Source organism: Xiphophorus maculatus, chromosome 2 (assembly GCF_002775205.1).
Source record: "Xiphophorus maculatus strain JP 163 A chromosome 2, X_maculatus-5.0-male, whole genome shotgun sequence".
NCBI classification, from domain to species: Eukaryota; Metazoa; Chordata; class Actinopteri; order Cyprinodontiformes; family Poeciliidae; genus Xiphophorus; species Xiphophorus maculatus.
Genome location: NC_036444.1, coordinates 5,913,993 through 5,939,559, shown reverse-complemented (window position 1 = coordinate 5,939,559; position 25,567 = coordinate 5,913,993). Strand labels below are relative to the sequence as shown.

The window sequence follows — 25,567 nt, the reverse complement described above, 5'->3', positions numbered from 1 at the left end:
AGAAACAGTTTGGGAAATAATAACAGAACAACTTCTTAGCTCAGCGGTGGCAAACTCATTTTTATTTTGGGCCAAATCAAAAATGTGAAAGTTCTTAAAGGGAATGCATCGATAAAACCCATTAAACTGACAAAATATCAATAAACAGCTGTTTGTTTTAGCATTCAATAAGTGAACTTATAAATTATTATTGAACATCTTTTCCATCCAGGAATTTTTGTTTTGCAATAAAACTCACTGATTTTGTGGTGCAAATTTAGAAATAGTTGGAAGGAAGTTTTACACTCTTTGCGCTAATAATCTATGATGATGAATGTGGCTTTTTATTAATCACCGTATGGCTCACAGAATATAACTTGACATCAAGTAAGGCTGAGGCAGCAGTCACTTAAACCCAAAGTTTTTTGGCCAATTATGAGGAAAAAATGTAAGTAAAATCAGAAAAAATGTGGAGATTTGTTGATTTTGTGTGAATTTTGTGAAGTTGTGAAAAACTGGAGGGACTTACTGATGTAATTTGGAGTCTAGAGGGCCACATGAAAAGCTACAGTGGGCCAGATTTGGCCCATGGGCCTCGAGTTTGACACGTGTAGCTGAAACAGAAAAATAGCAGGTTCTGAACCTAAAACAGTCTGTGATATCCGGCAAGGAAGGAAGTTAAATACTAAAACAGATGCAACGTCTCTTCACTGCTTCCTGCTGACATTGATACCATGCAGCAAAATAAAAGCTGAAGGTGTTATTCTGGTGCTGCTGAAGCTTTTACTCCCACCTAAACATCTGTAATAATGTTGTTTAGTCTTCTACACAAAGGAGCCGCAGCTTTTGCTGTGCATTGAATTTAATGTGCACTGTAAAACATTTGAGCTGCATTTAGTTGTGTTTACTACCTTCTACTCTTTAAGTCAAATAAATGTATCCAGTTTTAGATTTTGAACCTAAATGTGAGTTTGTGAAAGATAAACTTACAGTTTAATAAAATTCATTATCAGATCAGAAATTTTGTTCCTGCAGTTTGAAACAAGAATTTACATTATTCTAAATTAAAATAAGTATTTATTTTTAACTTGATAATGTGGGTAAAATAACAGAAATGTGGCTCTTGAACTGGATGAGGGCAGATTTTTTTTATTGTATATTGTGAAATAATTATTTGGTTTAAATTGCAGCATTAAGTTAAAACTCACAATTCAAGATTAATGAAGTTAAAAAACAATGTTTAGACAACTTGTCTCTTGTTGTTAAATCAACTTGATGAACTTTAATTTCTGAGTTAAAACCAAAACAGTTTTCTTGTTGACTTAAATTGCATTTTCAAGGCAGCAGGTGGACTTTCATTTTCAACTTAAATCAAATGTTTTACAGTATAATGCTGTAAAACATGAGCTGTGATGACGCATCTTCACGTCTCTGAATGTTTTGGGATACGTTTTAGGAGATAAGGAGGGGACTTTCCTGTATAGCATCGCTATGACGACGCTGCGACAGAAACCTGTGAAACCCCCCCAGGTGACTTCCCTCTGTCTGTGGAAATTATTAAGCATCTGTGAAAACAACTAAAACCTACAGAAGAATATTGCTCATACGAGTAGTGGGGTAACAGGAAGCTACATATAAGGAGTGCTGCTTTCACTCCTTCAGTTTAAAAACAAAAAACTACCATTCATGTTCTCCAGTCTAACAAAACACTTTAAACATCTTGTAAGAACTGAACAATTCGCAGACTTTTGCTGACTCTGTCGTCCCAGTTTGGAAAGCCGGCCTATCATTAGCTGGCAGCGTTGTTAAATGTGAGGAGGATCAGCCAAAGCCTAAATTAAAACACTGCTTTCTAATCTGTGTATACGAGGCGCCTCCCGTCTCTGAAATGTGTCGATTGTTTATTTGAAAAAGCCTTTCCAACTGCAGCAGCGACGAGTGACACGATTCAGAAAACGACCATGTGGAAGTCAGGGAGCCGTTGACTGAACGTCTGAAAGCAATAAAAAGAAAGAAAGATATTTTATTATGGGATGGAGTTAGAAATGTTAAATTATTAATGGCATAAATGGCTGAGATTACAGATTGAACAACAGCAGCTACATATAATATTATCGTATGTCTGGCACTTATAAGCTGAGCTTAAAAACCATTTAAAATTGTGCAATTTCACCACTCAATTCTAAATCTTGTAAACTAATCTTTTGTTTAATTCAGCGGTGTAAAACTCATTTTCGTTTTGGGCCAAATCAAGACCATGAATGCTCTTAAAGGGCCGGTTGTGACAGAATGTATTGATAAAATATCAAATATCAATGAATTCTTAAAATCAAATAATATTATTGAACGTCTTTTTAGTCCCTCCAGGATGTTGTGATTCTTTTTGTGATTTTTTACAATAAAAATCAAAGTGTTTGTGGTACTAATTTGGTAAATGCAACTTTTTATCACTCGCTGTATAGATGATGGACTATAATCTGAAATCAATTAAAGCTGAGGCAGCTGTTTAGTACAAAGTAAAAACGTTTTTGACAATATTTGAGAAAAATCTGCAATAAAATCCCAATTATCAACGCAATTTATTGATTTTGTGTAAATTTCCACAATAATTCTGAAGAAACTGGAGGAATTGATTGTTACAATTTGGCAGTAAACAGATAAAAACTGCACTGATTTGATTGAAAACATAATATTTAAGCCCACTTAATGTTTAGAGTCTAGAGGGCCACATAAAAAACTATGGTGGGCCAGATTTGGCCCACGTGCCTTGAGTTTGACACCTGCAGTTTAATACATCACAGATGTGCTTTTAATTTATTCAGCAAATTTCTACATGTGTACTAAATTAATCAAAGTGATATTTTGTTGTTATGTCCATATTTAGAATTAAATTTAGTCAATTTGTCTTTTTCGGTGTCATTAAACATAAAAAGCTCAAATCTCAGAGATAATTTCTAGAAAAGGGGTAATGCATTTAGGTAGGTAAAGTTGTGCTTTTTCTGTTGTGGTATTACACTTGCAGTACTCAAGTAAGAGTATTAATACTTCAAAGTATTTTTACTCAAGTAAAAGTGAAAGTAAAAGTGAGAAGCAGCCATCCAAGAAATTACTCAAGATTTAAAAAAGTATTTGGTAAAATGTCTACTCAACTACTGAGTAACAAATTAGCAATAATTTAATATTTAAAAACTACACAATTAGACAGACTAAAATATAAAGTTAATACAGAAATTAAAGAAATTTTGGTATTTTAAGGATGAAAATAACAGTAACAAAAAGAATAACAAAATCAGAAAAAATGACATTTTTCCAAATCAGCTTCTTTCAATAAAAAAAAAAACTAATAAAACTTTATCAAAAACTGCAGGTGAGTGTCTGTGCCTGGTGAATTTTTTGATAAAATATATTTGATTTTCATTCAGTGGGTAGAAAATCCAGAAATTTTACTCAAGTAAGAGTAAAAAAATACCTCATAATAAAATTACTCAAGTGAAAGTAATTGAGTAAATGTAACCAGTTACATTTACCAGGTTTGCAAATTAACATGTGGCTGGAAAACCTGCTTTCAACGGTTGCTTTGTTTTGAACATGTAACAATGTTTACTGTGGTTTTCTTCATGAGATTCCATTGAAATAAATGATATATCTTTATATTTCTTTTAAATTAGTAGGTATAAACAGGATACTTACCAGTAGACTATACAAGTTTTCACAAATTATGGTTTTAAAACTGCTAACCTTATTATGCAGAGTATAATAACGCTCTTCATAATAAGGAAAAATGCTCCAACACCTTTTCTTTGCATACAAGAAAGAAAGTGATGGTTGTTTTAAAATATCTGAATGGTAAAACCTAAACTAACTCCACTCCGATGAAGGCGTTGGCATCTTAAAGCGATTAAGCTAGCTGCTAGCGCTGTTACTCCACAAGCTCATTTGCACATGTGCTAAAAGAAATACTTCCAGGATGACGTTTTTTTATTAGCTATTTTTTGTATCTCATTGTGATAAAACAAAAATAATGTGTGATTTAAAGAGAATAACAAAAAATACCAATAAAGAGTGTGACTGTAATTTGCTATTTTCTGTGCCGGTTGTATTAAACGTGTGGAAAGATGGAGAAATAACTTTGTGTTTCCCTTGAACACATGGGATATAATCTTGTACAGTGTGATAATAACTAGTTAATTTAATAAAAGATGAGATTATTAAAAAAAAAGTCTTCTCTTGTCCATGATGTGTCCACCAGAGGGCGCACTACTGTCCAGTGAGTCCAATACATTTTCTATAGAATTAAAATCTTCAAACTAAATTTTGACAATTATTATTCATTATATTGTTAAACTAGATCACTTTATAGCAAGTATTATTTTAACTAATATTATAAATAAATGAATATGTTACGCTTTGTAGAACTATAATGGATGTGCTTCTTTTAACAAATGACCAAATGGTACCAATATTAGCCAAGACTAGCTTATTTAGCTAGTCCTTATTTAGAGTTTAGAATCTGTTTAATTTTATTTTTGTCAGCTGCAGTTGGAACGTGTAAAAAAAAAAAATTATTTGAGTAATAGTAACTTGATTATATTAAATATTTTTCTTTTCCTATTTTGCTAAAAACACCATAGACTTTTGTTGTTGTTTATTTTTAACTAGTATCTCTGTACTGCGTGTGGCCAAACTTGGAATAAAGAAAAACAAATTTCCTAACAGGCACCAGGACAGGGCACCCACAGCCCCCAGATTTCAGAGTTACGCCACTGCCCACAACATTTAGCAACCAACTTGAGCAAAAAGTCCCAAACTCACGCAGTCATCTGACAACTGGCTGCTGTTTATTTTCAGTATTCAAGCAGTGAAACTCAACCGAAGTCACACGTTTATCCCGTAATAACATGATAAACTTCACAAATGCTAAATACCAAACTTTGTGTAGGATACTTGGTGATGCTAGCTATTATAGATTTAATAAAAATGTGTAATGAAAGGCAGATTTTGCTTTAGTTTGAAACAGATGCGACTGATCCAGTGAGACAGGTCTCTCAGAAAAACCGAATATTTTCATACCGTCAAACCACAAAGACTAGTTTAAAGTCTACTCGGAAAATCTTAACGAGGGTTCAAGTTTTATTCAATTCATTTCTAGGTCAGTTTAGCGAAACTCTATTTTCTTCTAAGGACAAAACTCAGAGAGTCCGGGTCGCTTCGGACTGATCCGGACCAACTTCCAAAGTGTCATAGTCAAAGTTTTTTAGCTTGGCGTTAGCTGAACAAAGATGAACGGGACTTACTGAGAGTTGGTCTGCAGACGTCCTGAGTGGATCCGCGCTCCTGCTGAATGTGGGACGCAAAACGTCCGTGAGAAAGAAAACTGGGTGTTTGTCTGCCTCTTTTTCTGTGGGGTGAGTGGGCGTGAGTGGGGGTGTGTTTGTGTGCGTGAACGGACGTGTTCACACCCCCACCATGCGGCGGCAGACATAACATATTCCCATCCACCCCTACGTGTCACATACGTCATCAGAGAGCGAGTCTTCTCATTTAATACAGACCATAAACACAGAAATATACTGAGATATATTGCTGTATATGTCATTGTCTTATAATTAAATAATAAAAAAATAGTATCCAGTATATATTTGGAAAAATATTGAAGGAATAAAAGCGTCTGGTGTTTTCTGTTTTCAAGCATGAGCTATTTAAAATGAATTTCAAATGTAAATATTTATTTATTGTCTAGATATTTAGGATTTAACAGAAAAAACATTTGTCTTTAAAAGATATAAATTCAAACACTAACTCATTTGTTTCCCTATGACATTTGGACACAGATAGGTTCCTTAGTAATGTAAAAATCAAAATGTTTATGTATATCATCCAAGTACTTTCAAAGATGTGGATGGTGAAGCTGGGGCAGGAAATATCTCCAGGAGCAGTCAGCCTCGCAACGAATCCGAAGATACCTCTGACTGAAGACTGCTGCTGCAGATTATGAGTGTTTTAAGAGATTCCTCCTTTTCAACTCCTCTTGTTCAGCTATTCACTGAATAATTTAGGTAATCAGTTGCTCCCATTTGTAAAAAAAAAAACAAAAAAACAATATCTTGTTGCCACGGTTACACACTATAACCACTGTCCAAAAGTAAAAAAGAATAAGCAAATATCTTTTCAGCTTCTCTGCGTCTGAAACCACAAGGAGTAATTGTACAAAAATGCAACGCACAAAACAAAATAATATAAACATATATATTTTTTAAAAGTCTACAAACAAAACATAACAGAGCCACTACAACAGGCTGCCACCTGAAAATACCACAAAATCAACCAGAACCCAGTTCACTTGGTGGAAAGTTTGAGAATGCGAACATACACACACACACGCATACACACACAGAGGAGCTTTTTAGGATGTAAACAACCCAGACTACACACGCTGATCTCCTCAGCCACATAATGCCGTTTTTCAACCCCTGTGCGATGTGTGTGTGGAAGTGGAAAGCAGACGGTTCGGGCAGGTTTTACAAAAGGTCATATTTGGGTAGATGTATGGCAAGCCGTTTTAACATAAATTCGGTTTCGTCTGACTATCCGTAATTACGTTCCAGATATCTAACATTGCATGTTAAAACGGCTTGCCACAGGAGATGAGTTTGAACTTGTTTCAGAAGATAACAACCAAAAGTGCGATTACAAAACAGCCTGTTGAGACATGTTAATGCGTCATTTCCGCTGATGAGCTGGTACAAGTACTTTTGCACGTGACGTCACGCTCTCTATCACTCGGACGTCAAAAACAACCAATGCGCTCCTTTAAAGCTAGTCTAGAAACATACATCTGCAGCCTAATGTCGCTTCTATTCAGTTGATTTCGCAGTCAGAATGATCACAGGTTGCTGCGCGGTCGGCTGCAGAAACAGACAAGGATAGAAACCAAACTTGTCGTTTTATAACTTTTAATGAGGGAAGATACGGCGGCAGCTGCCAGTCATGACCGTCAGGCCTAACGGCGAATTTGCAGCTAACAGTTTTACAAGGTAAGATGATTTACGTTCTTATACTTTATAAGTATATTAGAAATATATTACATATTGCATTATGGAGAAGGTAGGCGTCTAACCATGGGTAACCATGGAGACAGTGCCGCACGTCATGTAGCCTAGCATGTATGGAAAAAAACTGGTTAGCATCTCGTCTTTTGTACTTTTTAAAGGCCGCTCCGGTTTAAGGGGAAACGCTGTTTATGATATAGTGACTTAAATCATGTGGTATAAATTCAAGCAAAATCGGTCATTTGATCAACACGTCAAGAGGGAGGAGGTACGGGTCGGTTTCTAAGCTAGCTGAAGAAGTTGGTTTGTGAGGTATGAGCCCCAACCAGGTGTGTTACGTTCACAGACAAATTAGCTCGATGCTAACAAGTAGAAGCCACGAATAAACGGACAAAAACAACTTGGGAAAACAATTTCAGTTACGCTCTGTTCAAGACTCCCGTGCCTCACTTCCGACGTCCGTCATGGCGCCTTGAATAATTAAGGGACGTAGTTGCAAACAGTCACTGCTTTCCTTTGCAAAGTCGATAATTTGATCAACATGTCAAATGACTGAGGTGATGACATCAGTGATGTCATATATGGCATCACATCAGTGCCATCACTGCCTATATATATGAGCAGTGATGTCACAGGATTTGGCAACACTGGAAAATATTAACTTTTGAACAAAGTATTTGTCTTTTTATAAACAAGCTTTTATTGTAAGCTGAACCATGTCTGTTTTACTGAAAAGCAGACATTAACACACTCAAATCTGCTTTTATCTAATTTATTAATCTTTGCTAAGTATTAGCAGGTTTTTGGAAAGAAACTGACCCAAATCCTGTTCTTATACTTAGTAATTGTGTTTAATTTGAAAAGTAGATGCCTTCCATTTAATGCAGCAAATGTGCAAAATAATTTTTTTTAATTTTAGATCTACACTTGCGTAGTTTTGGTATAGTTTCTAGTGCAAATATCTTAGTCAAGTTTGCTAAGTGCAAGTATCTTAGTAAGCCTGACTTAAGATATTTGCACAAGAGACTAGACCAAAAATACTTGGTAATATTTTGTGGTTTTGCAATGCAATCCAAAAAAAAGAAGAAAAAAAAACAAACACTTTATTTGCCTGATTTTAGTGTTTTTATGTTCCTGAGCCACACATACTTTTCACTTGACAATTTTGGGCCAAGTGACAAAAAGTTTGGACACTTGGCTGCTTTATTTATCTGACAAAACAAACAAAATGACTTCATTTTCAGATGTTCCAATAATAAACAAGTGTTCTTTTTATTTAAAACTAATAATCAGAATTCAATCACAATTAATTTATCATGTACAATATCCCACATATATACATGAAAACACTTTGCTACAATTTAAAACAGTTAAACATACGCCGTCCGTAACATTGTGAATGAAACATTTTTGCACTGTTTTCAGACTTGAAGACCAGTTTCCAGTTTCATATCTCTAATTTACGACATCAGGGATGATGAAAGAGTTGCTCTGCCTCCTCTCCTCTGCCCTCCTCGGCAAAATTGCTGTTCTCTCCAAAAATAGACCTGCCTTGCAGACCTTTGAACATTTCACCAGGCTGATCGTTTGAGGCCTGCAGCACTGATGGAAACGGAGCGACACTTTTTTTCGTACTCCATAATTATGCTAGTCAGCGCAAAGCAGTGCAGCGAAAGGTTGGGGAACACAATGTTACGCGGGAGAGCTGCTTCTAATTAAACCCTGCAAAAAATTTTTAAAAAAAAGCATAATTATGGCTTTTTAGGGGTGCAGGATACCTCACCCGTGTTTCAGTTTCCCCCATCTGAGCTGAAACATGGGGGAGGACGGCGCACATTTCCCTTCAGTGCTGAATCTGCAGCTGCGGACCCAAAACAAAAAAAACACCCCCTCTGACCGCAGAACCTCTCCCTTCTGGCGCAGGACTTAATGTGGCCACTGGAAACCTGATGGACCACCACTGAAGAAACTCGGCTCGCTTACAGTCTGAATCCATTTTGATTTTCAAGTTTCAAACTGATGAAAAAGGCTTTTTTAAATGTCAAATAAGCAGTTGTAACTCTCAGTAAAGTATTCCAGATAGAAAAATGTATAAATATATATATATAACTATCTGCTTAGGTAAGCAAGTTTTAATGTGCTGATTTGTTTTAAGAATATTTTTTGGTTACTGCATCAATAAATCTGATGGGACGGCTAATAAAGTTGTGACAAATTAGTTTGGTGATGACATTTATAACATCCTCTGCATGTTTTGGCTCCATGGTAAAGACATGTAAAAAGTTTTGGCTTCAAATATTTGTTTCTTAAATAAAGTGATAATTCCTACAAAAATAGAGCATTTTCTTTCTCATGTCAGTTTTTCAGTGTCTGCTTATTTATGATTTCCTGTTTGCTTTGGGTGTAAATATAATGTGCCCATTTCTTTTAGCCATATGTCACACCAGAACAGAAAAGAAAACCATTAGAGTCAGCTGGTTCTACAATAAAAAGTAAAAAAGCCCAAAAATAAAAAACTGTGACCAAAGAGGCTGGACGGGCAGAAAATGCTGAGTAGAGTGGATATTAGGCCAGGTTCAAGAATAAAAATAAAAAACTTTCTAAAGCTCACAAAAGTTTATAACAACCATTTATTTCAGATACAGATTATTATTTTAAGGTATATATATATATATATATAAAGATTTAAAATCTGTATTCTGCTGACCAGCGTTCTGACTAGAAGTAATATTAATGTTTTAGAGCAGCCAGAGTTTTAACTTCAATCTGATAGATAATCTATAATTATCCATCAATGGTAATGATAGATAATACATCTCTTATCAAAGATAATTCATCAAAAATATCTAAGGAATATATTAAAGCTGCTATAATAAAAGATGCCAAAGATAGTTTTAGTAATATTAACAGTTTGGGCTCCAATGTTCATTAAAAATATCTATGAAGATGTTTTTATTGTGTGGAAAAAAATGTCTCCGCTAGTTTATGGATTTTTTAGAACTTGATGTTATGAACTTTAATTTTTTTTGTACATTTTTAATGGGCTTTGCAATTTTATTTACTGTGTTTATTATTAATTTCTGTACATGTATTTATAGTTATTGTTTTCTTTGTCGTGTGTTAGTGCATTATGAACTTTTCCTCACAATTGAAAATGTGCTTTTAATTAAAAAGCTTTCCTACAGATCTTTACCTGGGTGGCAAATGACTGAACAAATATGATTTAAATAGGTACAAAAATAAGACACATTAAGAGAAGGTTTAGCCTTTAATAATCATTGACTAATACTGAACAAGTTCCCTGTTTGGTTCACAAGAACACCACTTAATATTAAATACTTATTTACATATTTACAAGTCATAGATCTGATGACTGTTCTTTAAAGTTGTTTTAAGGCAAGACTTTGGATATGGTGCAGGGCATTAAAAAACAAGCTATGCTACATAACTAAGAGATTATAACAAGTTATTATGTGTTGATCACACACATGACATGCTTGATTTGACAGGCTAATTTTACACATGAAGGGTTTGATTTTCAGTCAGGTTAAAGTTCCTCCTAATAGTGCACAGGCAGCAGAGACAACTGTATGGTTTCTCTGGGATGATTCACCTCACAGGTTCACATAACATGACAGTCAGTTGTGCTTTAAAAACTCTCAGCTTAAAGCCTGACAAATAAGAGATTTCAAAACTAAGACACCAATTTTTAGACTAAATGGTAAAATGATTACCAGTCTTGATTGAACAGGTGAACAGAGAGTTTCTGGATACTCAACCCATCAGTTTTCTTTGTGTCAGTAATCCAGCATTGATCTCATCTGAAGCATACAGCTAATTATTTTTCTAGCAAATTCAGAGGGAGGCAGTTCGCGTTTTCACATATAAAATATCACAAAACAACAAATAGCACAAACCCTTGAGCGTGATAAACAGTAGATGAAAGGAAAAACACTTAACACTTCACCTGGACATGGTATAGCTGTAGAGAAACACTGACAGGTGGTACGTAGCCGTCTGTCCTGTACACTTTAAAGTTTGACACAGATGCAGCGTCCAGCACGCAAAACTACGCAGAGGAGGAATGTGTGTGAAGCCCAGCCGCTCAGTGTTGTGCTGAGGTTTCTTGTTCCTGTTGTATCGATGGCGATGTGATGCTCTGCACGTCTGTTGAATATCACTTTGGTGGGGTTTGTCGTAGGCCAGGTCCCACAGAAAGGGGGTATGAGGCCTTTTACTTACAAAGCAACTAGACCCCCTGATCCCCAGCTGTGATTTGTGCTGAAACACCCCTCCCTGAAGCGCCGCAGTCGGCTCAGATCTTCTTGGGCTTGCGGCCCAGGTGGTAGTAGTACGCGACGGTGACCACGAAGAAGAGAACTCGACTGAGGAGCAGCAGCATGGCGGCGTTGGGCAGGATGCCGATCTCCATCAGGGTGACGCAAGTCACTGAAAACACAAAGCCACATCAGCAAAACGAAAACCATTTCCTGAACATATATTCTCTTATTTATTTTTATTTAAGTTGGCTGAGAATTAATTTTCATTTTCAGAAAACACTTAAAATGTAGAATACAACTTTTATATGGTCAATGCACCGACTGCAGTTTTCTGGCCAATCAACGAGCTTTAAAAAGCCTGACCTGCCGATTCTGATTTTTTTATCTGAAATGTTGCTAAATATAGCAAGAAAGTTGCTCAGTTGGCAAAAGTGGGTCTTCTTGTTCTGCTCTGTATCCTCAGAACCAGAACCAAACGTGGAGAAGCAGCATTCAGCTTCTATGCTCCACAAATCTGGGGCAAACTTCCTGAAAACCTTAAAACAGCCGAAACACTGAGTTCCTTTAAATCTAGAATTGCTTTTGAAACATTATAAATGAAACATCAACATTTAATGTGTTATGTCATTTGACAATTATTCACTGTGTGATTTACAACTTTGTGTTGTTTGTGTTTATTTTTATGATGTAAAAACTTTGAACTGCCTTGTTGCTGAAATATGCAGGCATGATTATGGGAAACAAAAACTTTGATTTATTGGTCGGTTTCTGTGTGATGCTTCCAGCATAATCTTAACATCTTGATTTTGGTTTACTATCTGATACCTCACATTTTTACATCCTAGTGTAAATGTCTGGGAACATTTACACTAGGAACTGTCCTTCAAATTTACTTTCTTGTTGTTTTGCTTGACAGTTGTTTTTTTTTAAACACGAAATATTCTGAGATTGTATTATTAGTAATAGGAGCAGAATACAAATTAAACCATCTATAAAAGCTTGTGAAGATCTACCTTAAATCAACAGAAAATAGTGTATAACTGTCAAGTTTATCTGATAAAATTCTAAACAAAATAACAAAAAAAAACATCAAAGTTCAGCTATAATGTGAAAAAAATGTGGAAAAGTTAATGGAGGTGTGAATAAATGTTGAAACCTTACATTGAATCTGATTGAAAGCTGTGATTCTCCAAACGTACCACAAGAGGGCACTGTCCACGTGTCCATAAATGATGAAACTCCCTCCCACTGCGGTCTGACCTCATCCGATGTTCATCAAAGTAAAATTAGAGGGCATTTGAACAGCACATGGTAACTCTTAAGACCTGTTAATTACCTAGAAACTGGACGGCAAAGTAGCAGGCTTCACTGAGCAGAGTCCACTGGATGATGACCTTTTCTGCTGTGTAGAGACCGTTCCACATAATGAGGGCGAGGCCTGGAAAAAGAAACGATCAAAGAGAATTCATAGGTTAAGGGTTTAGAGGCGTGGGAATAAAACCGGAGCAAAGAGAAAAGCTCCGGGGAGCGCTGACTTCCATTTATCACTAATAAATGGAAAAACGCTTCAGCTGAAGCAGGATGACAGTTCATCATGTCATTACATCTGAGCTTTCTAAAAGCCCGTGTCATAAAATGGTATATCGTATTACTGGGGTCCGCTTTCCTCCGCTGAAACTGGCGAGGCTACGAACCCACTGCCTGTTATTGTTTACATCCGGACGTTTCGTGCATGCGCACAACTGTGGGAGAGCAAAAAGACGATTCTTTTACGATCCGTTAACTGAACGAAACCTGTAGATGTTTCGTTCAGTTCATGTAGGCATCATTAACTCATCGCAGTGAGACACAGCAAAGGGGGGAAGCAGAAAAACCGGTAAACAACAACAACAACAACGTAATACCAGACTCGTTGCCATAGCAACAGACAAATGCCACTACGTGTTTCAGGATTCAACACACAAAAAAAAAAAACAAAAAAAAAACAAACGGTCCAACATTTCCCACACAAAGAGCAGAACATTCAGTCTGTTACAGTTTCATGTTTATAGGCTTAATGTTTATTTTGCGATTATTAATAAGTGATCTCTGTGGTAGATTAGCTACCACTGCTATTAGCTTAACTAACACTGCTAATTTAAACTCTGACGTAGCATCTACTCATGCTACGTCAGAGTTTTTTTAATTTAGTATCTGAACTGAAACACACCGCCTCACATCTACATGTTACGGTTGCCAAAGTCGAGCAAGAATAATTGAACCACTTCCGTCTTCTTCGTTTTTTTTTCTTTGTAACCTTGTTATATAGTTGTCATAGTGTTGACAATTAGTAGCAAAGCACCGACTCCCTTTTTCTTTTACACACACATTTAAGATTTAGCGTGTTATATTTACAAATCAACAGCTAAAACCAATGGCAGTCATCATCAGCCAGCAGCTTTTTGCCCTCCAGCAGGGATCTCGCGCGTGTGACGTCACGCTGCAAAGGGTCCATTGGAAGAAGAAGAAGAAGAAGAAGAAGAAGAAGAAGAAGAAGGGGTGGGCAGCGAGGTGGGAGGGCTGATGGACTGCATCCTCTCCCTGCCAGGATCCATCTGTGTGGCAGATGAGCCTCCATCCTTCACCCCTACTGCTGCACCTCGTCTTGCCCCCTCCCTCTCTGCTGCTCCCTGAAGCTCTGCTGACATTTATCATAATGAAGCCCGGCTCTAGCCGGCCTTATGGAGCTCAGCGATGATTTATGCTCACATCGCCTCGCCGTGACGCGCTTATAGTTTCAGCTTACCAAAACTGTAACTAGGCATTGGTTATGTTTATGATTTCTAAGATCACCTAAATTCAGATCCAAAAAAATAGCACTCAAGTAAAAGTAGCTGTACTTCAACATATTTTTACCCAAATAAAACTAAAAAGTAATGTAAGTAAGTAAAGAAATGACTAAAGTTGGAGTAAAAAAGTATTTGACAAAAAGTACTGAGTAACCGATCGAATTATCAATCATTCAGTATTTAGAAATGACATCATCAGGCGTACTAGAATATAAAGTTATGTGGTAATTTTGATATTTTCAAAACTAAAATGTCAATAATTCACATAAGTAACAAAAAATAAAAGGCAAAAGAAAATTTTTCCAAATCAGTTTATCATCTCTACGATCCATTTTTGGGTTTATTAAGATCTTTTTTTTCTCTGCAGCAAATGCTAGCTTAATCTTAAAATACATCGGTGAAAACAAGGGATATCAGGAAGCTGCATATTCATTTGCATTTTAGCGGAAATTGTAACTTTTCAGCTGAGCATCAAAGCCGTTGGTAGGATTAACAATCTTGGCACAAGGAAATACATCTGACAAATAACATCCTGCCAGCATCTGCAGATGAATAAAGATCGAGGATGATTGACCCGATTCTTCGAGGACAGGACAGTTTTTATTATTTTTACTTTTAAAGTTAGTCACCCCTGCTGTAGCAAAACTGAGATTGTCTGGCACAATTTCTAAGATCACCTAAATTCAGAGCTGGGCAGAGTACTCAAAAATTGTACTCGAGTAAAAGTAGCACTACTTGAACATATTTTTAATCAAGTAAAAGTCAAAATTATTCCTCCAAGAAATTACTCAAGTAAGAGTAAATAAGTATTTGGTAATGAGTTTACTCAAGTACTGAGTAACTGATCAAATTATCAATAATTTAATATTTCAAAATTGCACAATAAGACAGAGTAAAAATATAAATGCTATGTTGATATTTTAGAATGAAAATTAAAATAATTCATATAAATAAACAAAATCAGATGAAATTTTTTTTTCAAATCAGTTTATTTATGAAATGAATAAAAACTGCAGGTGTGTGACTGTGTCTCATGGGTTTTTGGTTAAAACATGTTTGTTTTTCATTCAAGCTGAAGAATCCAGAAATTTTACACTAGCAAGAGCAGCAATAAGTAGAAAGTGCAGGGTAGTAAAATATTCCTAAAAGTATATATATATATATATATATATATATATATATATATATATATATATATAAATTAGGTTACTTTAAGTAAACGTTACAGAGTAAATGGTGTAAAAACACTCTTAAGTTTGGAAGATGTTACTGGCTGTTTACGTTTTAGTCAGGAAATGAAGTGAAGAAGTAAAAACAATATTTATTGGAAATCATAATCTACACCGTTTCTGTCAGAGACCACATCCTGCATCACTTCCTGTTTTTCATTTAAAGGTATTGCTCTGAATGGGTAAATATGGGTAAATTTAACCTTGCAGTTATTTCCTCACTCATAAACAAACTAGATTATTTGAATGCAATGTTGTTTTGTTTTTGGCATTGAGGAAATTGACCAACCCAGTGTTTCTTAACATGAGTTTGATAAAAGCTTCAAAATGAGTGACATTGTCCTCATGAGATCAAAATACTCCAATAAAACACTTATTATTGCATTTTCCCACACTGTCCTATAGGGCGTATAGTTAGGACAGCGGGTCAAACTCATCTTCATTTTTGGTCAAATCAAAATCTGAATGTTCTTAAAGGGCCGGTGTGCCACGATGTGTTGATTAAAAACTAATTAAATTGTTAAAATATCAACACATTTTTTTCAGCATTCAATAAGTGTTTCTTAAAATAAAATATTGAACATCTTTTCACACTGATCAGTCCATCCAGAATTTTGTAATCAAAATCACAGAGTTTGTGGTGCTAATTTAGAAATATTTGAAAGGAATTTTTATGACATTTGCTCTAATGTGTGATGTTAAATGTGACTTTTTATTAATCGTATCGGTCAAACTATAATTTGACATGAAATAAGGCTGAGGCAGCAGTCAATTAAACCCAAAGTTTTAGGCCAATTTTGAGTGAAAATGTCATTAAAATCAGAAAAAATGTGGGAATCTGATTTTGTGTGAATTTTGCGGATTTGTGAAAAACTGGAGGCACTTACTGAAGTATTTTGGAGTGTAGAGGGCCACACAGAAATCTACAGCGGGCCAGATTTGGCCCCTGAGCCTCGAGTTTGACACATGTGAGCTATAGGGATAACAACCCTAAATACACTGACAGCTTCTATGGATGGCTTAAACCAAAGCATAATCACATGTTGGAATGGCCTAGTCAAAGTTAAGTCCCAAATCTAATTAGCAGATGTTAGAAAACACTCCAAAGCAAGACTTGCATCTGTAAATACAGCGAACAGTGGTGAAATAAAGTTTATAATTATTTTGCCAAGCGACTGTAAAGGCTATTTTATTATTAATTTTATAATAATTTTAAAACTGAACCTGAATATTTAATTTATCCTTGTGATTTGTGAAAAACTGGAGGAACTTACTGATGCAACTTGGAGTCCAGAGGGCCACATAAAAAACTGTAGCGGTCCAGATTTGGCCCCCGGGCCTCAGGTTTGACACAAGCTCTTTACAAAATAGACAAAGAAATAATCGTTCTTGTAGCTCTATGAGTGCTAACCATAACAACGTCCATTTTAAAATGATGAAACAATTTTGGCAGAGATTGCTCTAAAGGTATATGATGAAAAAACTTACAACTATCTGAGAATATTACAACCAGTGACAATAATTAGTTTGTTTGTTTGTGGTTCTTATCCATTGCTCCCCATCGCTCTGTGTGTTAGCATTTCAGCCACTGGTAACACATATGGAGAGAGAGAATTGAAATCCATGGAAATCCAGATATTTTATTGACTTGCAATTAAATATAATATCCTTCCAAATGCTGCACACACAGATACAGTGATGAAGACTATACTGTGCAGCTTTAAATACCTAATGCCTGCAAGAGCAGAAAAATGTTCTATTTTACTTCTGAAAGAGAAAATTAAATTAGCTAAAACTGGTATTGTCAGGTCAGAGATTTTTAAACTACCTAAGATTCTCACCGGCTCATCGCTTATTTTTAATCCAGAAATGTTAAAGTTAGACTACAGTGCATGTCTCATGTTGGGTTTGGAACAGAAGTGGGACAAAGTTATTAAAGTGATGAAATTCTGGAAAATGCTCAGACTGCTGTGAAGAGGTGAGAAGTTTGTGAGCTAAATCCTCCTCTTTCTTTTCTCCCTCCCTGGCCTTTAATCGCTGCCAGTTCTTCTTCATGGAGCCATTTAATCGCCTGACTGACGGACTGGTCTCAAATTAGGGCCGTTAAAATGATTGCTGCTCGTCTCCAAAATACAGTCTAAGAGCAGGGCGAAGCCGGCACAGGATAATTTATTTATAATCAGTGTCTGTCGCCTGTCAACGACCGGCACAGAACAGCAGAATAAAAAAATAAACCTCGATTTATTGGGTTTAGAGCAGCGTTTCTCAGACCTTTTCAGGCCACTTTAAGGTATTTAACAAAACCTCACAGACCGCCTAACATGAAACTCCCCCGCAGTAACACGACATCCTAATAAATACAAACTGAAACTGAAATATTTTCAACTCGCTTATCGTTTTCTTTGTTCATCCATGCCGTTTGGTAAATGTGACTCGGGGCATTTTGAGTTATTCACAGATTATGAAAGCGAAGTTTTTAATCTTTCCAATGATGGCAAGCACATGGAAATAAATAAAAAAACAAGTTGTTCTTTATTACCAAGTGTTGTCTGCATTAATAACATTTTAGAGCTATTTGTGATTTAAAAGCACAAGAAAAGAAAAATAGACTTTGATTGCTTTGCTGTCCAATTTCTACTAACTCTATTTATCTATTGTATTTAATTAATTTAATAGTTTTTTATCAAGTAAAACAAATAGCTGTTGACATTACCATTCTTAACCACAATATTTTGGTAAGCCAGGCTTATGCGTCACACTTTCAGCTCATGTTAAGACAAATAAATATTTATCAATTTCATTTTATTATTACTTTATGTATCATTTATTAATTAAATCATCATTATTATTAATTCATTCATTATCATCATCCCAGTTGTTCTGTTTCTTTGAGAATTGCTATTTTTACAATTTTGCTGTGATTCTGATAAACAGTTGCAACATCTTGCGCACCACTAGGGGGCGTTTAGAGTTTAGATCACACGTGTCTAACTCAAGGTCCGGGGGCCAAATCTGGCCCGCTCTAGCTGTTTGTGTGGCCCTCTAGTCTCCAGACCGTGATTGTGGAAATTCACATAAAATCAAGTTTTTATGCTAATGCACAATTTAAGTTTATTGATAATTTTCCACAAAAATTGAGAAAAGCGTTGGGTTGAAGTTTCGCCAACTCTCTGTAGGAGTCAGTTATTTTTCACTTTTCCAACACTGCTTCCTCAAATAGCAAATAGCATTTATAAAATGCAGACAGCTATTTATTTGATAGTTTATTAATGGGTTTTATCAATACATCCTGGCACATCCGGCTCATTAAGAACATTCATGATCTTAATTTGACACCTCTGGTTTAGAGTAAAGCGAAAAATGAAACAAAGTGCATTTCCTTGTGTCTGCGCCTCAGCAGTCCTGCCATTTCCCACCAAATTCCCCCCGGATTTAAACTTGACATCTGAAGCGACCGAAACAAGAGGCGACTGGAGCATTAGCTGTGAGTTTTCTTGAGAATTTCTCTCCTCCACGCCTGAAGCCGTCTTCCTTCCTGGAGAACTGAACTGTATCAGATTAAAGCAGCATCTGCTTGGGGCCTGAAAGAGAGACTTTTCCAGCACAGAGAGAGCTCTTTATGTCACGTCTGAATGAGGAGTGTGTGCCAGTTCTAATGAATGCATTGGAAGACATTATCGCAAAAAATTCACATGCAGTTGAGCAATGAGTATTTATAGCATTTGCACAAATAAATGTTAAAACCCTGCAGAGGTGGGCACTGTACCTAAAAACTGTACTCAAGTAAGAGTAGCACTACTTTAGCTTATTTTTACTCAAGTAGTATAAAGTAGTGGTTTAAGTATTTGGTAAAAAGTCTACTCAAGTACTGACTAACTGATCAAATGATCAATTATTTAATATTTAAGAATTAAATCATAAGATGAACCAAAATGTAAAATTAAGTGGAAATTTGGGCATTTTAAAAGCTCAAAATGAAAATAGTTCATATAAGAAAAGTAATCAGGCAAAAAAAAAAAAAAATTTCCAAATGAATTTCTTTCTATATAAATCTTATGAAACTAATAAAACCTGATTTTGTTTGTTAAAACAAGCTTGTTTTTCATTCAGTGAACTTACTCACACACTATAAAAACAAAATTTTACCAGGTACTTTTGGTCTAGATTCTAGTGCAAATATCTTAGTAAACTTGAAATAAAACTAACTTACAAGTAACCTTTTAGCAGCTTGTTTAAGTAAACAATTCCTTGTTATTTTACTTATAACAGGACATTTTCCCATGTTACAAGTTAATTTATCTGCCAATGGAACTAGTAATTTTAATCAATAATAAACATGTACTTAAAACAAACCTCTTGCTGAAAAGTTACTTGCATGTTAGTTTGTCTAATTTCAAGTTTACCAAGATGTTTGCACTAGAAACTAGACCAAAAGTACCTGGTAAGATTTTGTGTTTTTGCAGTGCAGTGAGGAAGAGAACCCAGAAATTTTAATCCAGTAAAATTAGCGATGTATCATAATAAAATTACTTAAGTAAAAAGTACAGTACAGTAATTTTTCCCCCCCCAAAAAGTTACTCAAGTAAAGGTAACTTGTTACTACCCAACTGTGACACACAGTGCCAACAATGAGAAAGCCTTCAGAGTCACTGGGCATGATGGGAAATCAGGTCTATTTTCTGTCTTTCTTGTGAGTTTGGACATTTTGAAACTTACTGAGCAGCGCTGCTCCATAAAGGCGGACAGAGATGCTAGTTGTGGAAAGCTCCTCCTCGAAAACAAGCTCGTAGAGTTGGTTGGGAAACACCAGAGCCTGTATGGGGGGGAAAGAAAGACTCAACACAGTCCTGTCATATCAACACAGTAGCATTCTGTGCTTCCCAAAGTCTTTTGGGTTGTGAGTCAGTGTCACCGCTCATACCCAGAACACTGAGGATATTGAGAATTTGATAGCGAGGCTGACAAAGAGGGAGTTGTGTGTGCAGATGACGCTCAGTAATACACTGATGATGACTCTGGAGATAGCTCTGTGTCTAATGTTTTGCAAAATTTTTATTATCTGCACATTTTTTATTGATGGTGTCAATTAAAACTGAACGACGTTTGAAATGCTTCCGCATTAAAATGATACAAGATTAGTTTAACATATTGGCCTAAATATGTTGTAATTTTCCTATTAACTGAAAAATTACTGTTTTTGATACGCCAACAATCATAATTATTTAAAAAAGATTATAACTTTTGTTATATTTTCCACCAATGGACGTCGCCATGTTTTCACCTGCTGGGTTGATGACGTCATTAGGTCCATTCTGTACTGGAGTCTACCGAGTGAACACAGGAAGGCTAACTTTACCCGAGTTGCTGTTTGTCATATTGTGTTTGACTGGTGTAATTTTAGATAATGCCACACTGTCTGGACCTGGATATCTTCCCACACGAATCTGGATAATTTGACACATGAAAAAAAAAAGAAGAGCGCAGTGGAAGAGAGCTGGAGCCAAACAACTTCTAAAGGACCTAATCTGTGCTCTCAACATTTCTCTCCAGAAGACTTTGAGTCACTTGTACGAGCAAAACTGACAAAGGATCATTACCTTAACAAGCTAAAAAAATAAATGCAGTGCTGACAGTTTTTATCCACAAAGCGCCTAAACCCTGCTGCCACCAGAGCGTTGGAAGCTCTTTAAATGCTAATGGAGCTCTTGAGGCAGTAGTACGGTGCCACTGGACCTGGACCACTCTGGTTCAATTTGCAAAGGCTTAATAATGTTAATCACTGCTTTGGCTGGACGGCGCTAGCGCAGTTGGACTATTATATGTTATTTACCCAGAATGCATTGCAGCGTGAACAACATGGCGACGTTCATGTGACAATATTTTACTAAAATGTCTAAAAACTAAATGTTTTTACATCTAAAATAAAGATTTCTCAAACAAAGTCTATTGTTACAGGTAACCGTGGAGCTTTTAAACGCTTACCGTTATGGCCATTAGTGTGAAACCCACAGCAGAGACGAGAATCCAAACCCTAAGAGGAAAAAAAAACATGCCATAATGAATCCGTCTTAAAACAAATGGAAACAAAAGCGTGCTAAACTCTGCTGTGAAGTCAGAGAGCACTCAAAGTCTCACCTCAACCCGATCGGCTCTCGCACTGCAAACTTCAACTCGTTTCCGAGCATCTGACTAATCTGTGAGCAAACAGGGCAGCAGAGGAAGAAAAAAAGGAAATGAGCGATGAGAGGGGAAATGTTATCACAAATATCTCGCCAGATATTTAGCATCCGATAACGCTCGACAAGCAGGGATGGAAAATACTCTGTAGCTGTACTTAAAGCTGCACAGCTCTTAAAAAGAAGCACTTTAAATCAACCTTGGGGAGAGGAAGAACAGATTATTATGCTAACTGGAGACTCAGAAAGTCCTCACCTCCTTAATGACCTGTTTCTCATAACATCGCACAATGCATTCTTAATGAAAAATCAAGTTGCTGTTGCTATGCCAAAAGGAAAAAGAAAAAACTTTGGAGCTGGAAAAAAAATACTTCCAGAGGAATTCTGTTGTGAATGGAGAGAAACCAAAACACTGCAGCACAAAATGAGTTTTATTGGTATTTTATATAATAAACTGGCACAGACTGGTACATAACTGGAAAGTAGAAGGATTTTATAAATAAAAATCATTGTCATTTATCCCCCTCTTACTCTTAATTAAATCCAGTGCAATGACCATATTACTAAAAAACAACTACGAAGATTTTGCAGGTGGAATTACAAGTTTTTCTGATTTTCATTTGTAAAAACCATGACTGCTTTTTCCTTCCACTCCACATTTTGTCCTCTATGCTGTGCAAGTCGGACAGCATCGCAGTAAAATACATTAATGTTTGTGCATGTAATGCAACAAAACGTGAAAACAGACAAACACACAATTCCTAAAACTGTAATTCCTGGATGTTAGCAATTCAGATACCCTGAATGAGAAACCAAATAGCTGCAGTCGTGGCACCAGGTACCTTACAATGATTTGATAAACACATTAACAAACATTTTGTTCCATAATGTTTCTCCAACAGTGAGCTGCCACGCTCCAATACTGAGGAAGCTCAGTCAAAGGTTATCAAGAATTTCCTTTCATATCTTTTAGACGATGCCAGAACATGAAATTTCCGATTCAAACTCTGTTTCGTCAAATGCAAGGAGGCGTGGAGTAACCACTGCCAGGAGATTAACATGAATAATCTGTTTAAAAATACGTTTGTTCTGTAATATTTGCAAAAGAGAAATCAGAATGACCTAGTGATCCATTTCTACAGGTCAGAACTTTACAAACTCAGAAATTGGTTTCACGATCTCTAATAGATGCATCTCTGATCAACCCAAAGGACTCAAAACAAAAAATTAAACTAAAACATGTCCACTGGATAATTCAGGATCCGTTTGAGATGAACAACACGTCTTTTAAGCTTCCCTCTGTTAAATACTTAAGAGTTTTCTGTGTGCAGAGCCGTACGTTCAGCATAGAAAGATTATTTCTATTTTTTATCTGCAAAGAGCAGAAGTTCTGTCCACAAGTAACTGGAAATTATGTTCTCAGAAATGCGCCGACAAATTTAGATTTTCCTTTTCAGACTGAGATACAGAAGGGCAAGGGGTAAATAAACTTCCCCCGAAAAAAAAGGAAAGTAAAATTAAAAATTAAAAATAAAACTCAGCCAGGTTTTTACCCCAACAACTCTTCTTAAATCCTACCACCTGTTTATTTTTTTAAACTTTTATAATCTCTAGGGGGGGAAAACACACATTAGATCATACATAACAAAAGAAAACCGTTTTTCTGAGTTTCCAACATCAATTAGACTCCTTCATCCTGAAGTGCGTCGTCTCTGAAGAGGAGCAGCGTTGGAGTCAGACGGCATTACAGAAACTAAAAATACATAAAGAACGCAACACGAGAGAAATGATGAATCACTTTCTGGCTCGCCGTGTTTACTGGGAGCTCAGCATCAATTGGAAAGTAATTTTCTGTTCGACAAAACCGCAAAACATCAGAGTGATTGAAAGAAAAGCTCTGATACTCAGGCAAAAGGAGGAGGGTTTTACAATTTAAGATAAAATCTTTATTGTCACTGTACCAACATACAACTGGAGCAGCATATCTGTCCACTGATGCTTGAAAGGTGCACAGAAAAATAAATTGAGCAACAAAAAAGGGGATTTAGCTAAAAATGGCACTTTAGTTCATATTTATATTTTAATATTTATACACAAACAATTTAAATAGATTTATATAAAAGGAAAGAGACTAAATTTTTCTAGATGATCAGTTCAAATAAGACCAACTTAAAAGTAACTTTTCAGGATGATATGAGAGCTTATTTTAAGTAAATAACTCCTTAATATTAATCAAAACGTCTTGTTCCACTGGCAGATAAATTAATTTGTAAACATGGAAAAAATGTTTTGTTGTAAGTGAAATAATCTGCCAATGGAACTAATAATTTTTTATCAGTATAATAATTTAAACAAGCTTGTATTTGTTGCTAAAAAGTTACTTTTAAGTGAGTTTGTCTTATTTCAAGTGTACTACGATATCTGCACTAGAAACTACAAAAAATACTTGGTAAGACTTTGTGTGTTTGCAGTGTGCTGAAGAAACGTTACAATTTAAATCTAAATTTGGATCAATGTCACATCTGAGCCTGTCATAATAAGTTTTGCTGGACGATAAATTGTTGCAGAAGTTATGGCGATAAACGATAATGTTGTTGTTTTGAGACCATTTTCACTGGTAATGTCATGACAATAATGCAAAAACATCCTTAAAGATCAATAAACTTTAAATTCTAATTAACATTTAATGCTGGAACTGGGAGACATTTTAAGTTTTTTGGGCAGAAAGGGAGAAAAACGATGAATCATGCAATGGTAATTATTGATCTCGTTTTAATTTATCATGCTATTAATTGATTTATTGCGACCGGCCTGATAGAGACTATGTAGTGATTACTTTAAATGTACAAGAAGCTGTTTTTCAAGAATTTACAAATAAGCAAGAAAGCCAAGAAAAACATTCCCTTTGATTTATTTCTAAACGTTCGCCCGCGGCTGCTGCCATCTTTGAATGGGAGCTTTAAAAAAAAACGGAGTCCCTTGGAGCCAAAACCTAAAAATTACCGAGATGAAAAGTTTCAGTCAGAAACCATTACATCCTTCCTGGCTGTGCAGCTGACGCGCCTGTTTGTGGGTCCCGGTGCACCAGCAGCAAACACATGACCAGGTGAATCAGCCTTCCTGTGCCGCGCTCCAGAGGCTGTTTTTGACAGGAACACATAAATATTCATGACCGCCATGACAAATACTCAAAGGGGACTGAGAGTTAACTGATGGCTCTGGGTTGCGAGAGAAAAACAGGAAAGAGACGCAAACGGGCCTAATTACGGCTCGTGTTCACATCAGTCGGTTAGATCCAGAGAAGAACTGGCTGGTTTCAGAGACTCAGAGGATTAAAAATAATTCAAAAACAGTCAGAGCACAGGAACATATTCACATCCTCTAAAGCTTTTAAACGACAAACTACAACAAAACAGAGGTTTGTAGGAGGACCAGAGTCTTTGGTCCGGATCAGAGGTGAATATAACTAAAAGTGTATTCACACCTTCCCAAATGAACTGGACTTTCTGGACAAACGAACTGGAATTCAATTAAATGGACGAAACAAAGCTGGTGTGATGCAGAGCCGAGTAGAAACTAGTTACATTTACCTGAGTAAATGAATTAGTTATTTCCGTCCTAAAATACCAAAATCTTGACATAACTTTATATTTTGGTCTGAATATGTAATATTTAAATATTAAATGACTGATAATTTGATCAGTTACTCGGTACTTGAGTACTCGGTACCTTTTACCAAATAAAAGTAGGTTTTTACCAAGTCTACTTGGTAAATGTCTTCCAAGTCTGAGCTTAAACTGTGTCACAAAGAATAATTGTCCAAAGTTTTAATGTCTAGATGTGCAGAGCAGGTCTGTCATGATAAAGTTTTGCTGGACAATAAATTGTCCCAGAAGTTATCGCGATAAACAATAATGTAATTTTGAGACCATTTTCAAGTAACATAATAGTAATGGCATAAAAATGCAAGAATACACTCTCAAAGATCAATAAACCTTAAATTCTAACAAAGATTTAACACTGAAG

The 25,567-nt window shown here is 35.9% G+C and overlaps 2 protein-coding genes and 1 long non-coding RNA gene across 3 annotated transcripts in view; 1 reads left to right on the top strand and 2 right to left on the bottom strand.

Moving 5' to 3' along the window:
* Positions 1–5,381, bottom strand: part of cd82 (CD82 molecule) — a 35,530-nt gene extending 30,149 nt beyond the window's left edge. The window contains exon 1 of the mRNA XM_005795826.2: positions 5,274–5,381. The gene's annotated coding sequence lies outside the window, so the exon portion shown is untranslated. The remainder of the gene's footprint in view (positions 1–5,273) is intronic.
* A 1,392-nt stretch (positions 5,382–6,773) lies between these two features.
* LOC111612174 lies at positions 6,774–8,773 on the top strand. The gene is made up of 2 exons (XR_002754454.1): positions 6,774–7,013; positions 8,454–8,773. It is a non-coding gene; the product is annotated as an uncharacterized LOC111612174 (long non-coding RNA).
* A 1,509-nt stretch (positions 8,774–10,282) lies between these two features.
* The window catches only part of tp53i11 (tumor protein p53 inducible protein 11), a 51,416-nt gene continuing 36,131 nt past the window's right edge, over positions 10,283–25,567 (bottom strand). Inside the window, exons 3-7 of the mRNA XM_005795825.2 lie at positions 21,501–21,559; positions 21,348–21,396; positions 20,082–20,178; positions 12,645–12,746; positions 10,283–11,477 (exon numbers count right to left, since the gene is read on the bottom strand). Coding sequence (XP_005795882.1) covers positions 11,344–11,477; positions 12,645–12,746; positions 20,082–20,178; positions 21,348–21,396; positions 21,501–21,559 — 441 coding nt within the window. The 3' untranslated portion in view covers positions 10,283–11,343. The remainder of the gene's footprint in view (positions 11,478–12,644; positions 12,747–20,081; positions 20,179–21,347; positions 21,397–21,500; positions 21,560–25,567) is intronic.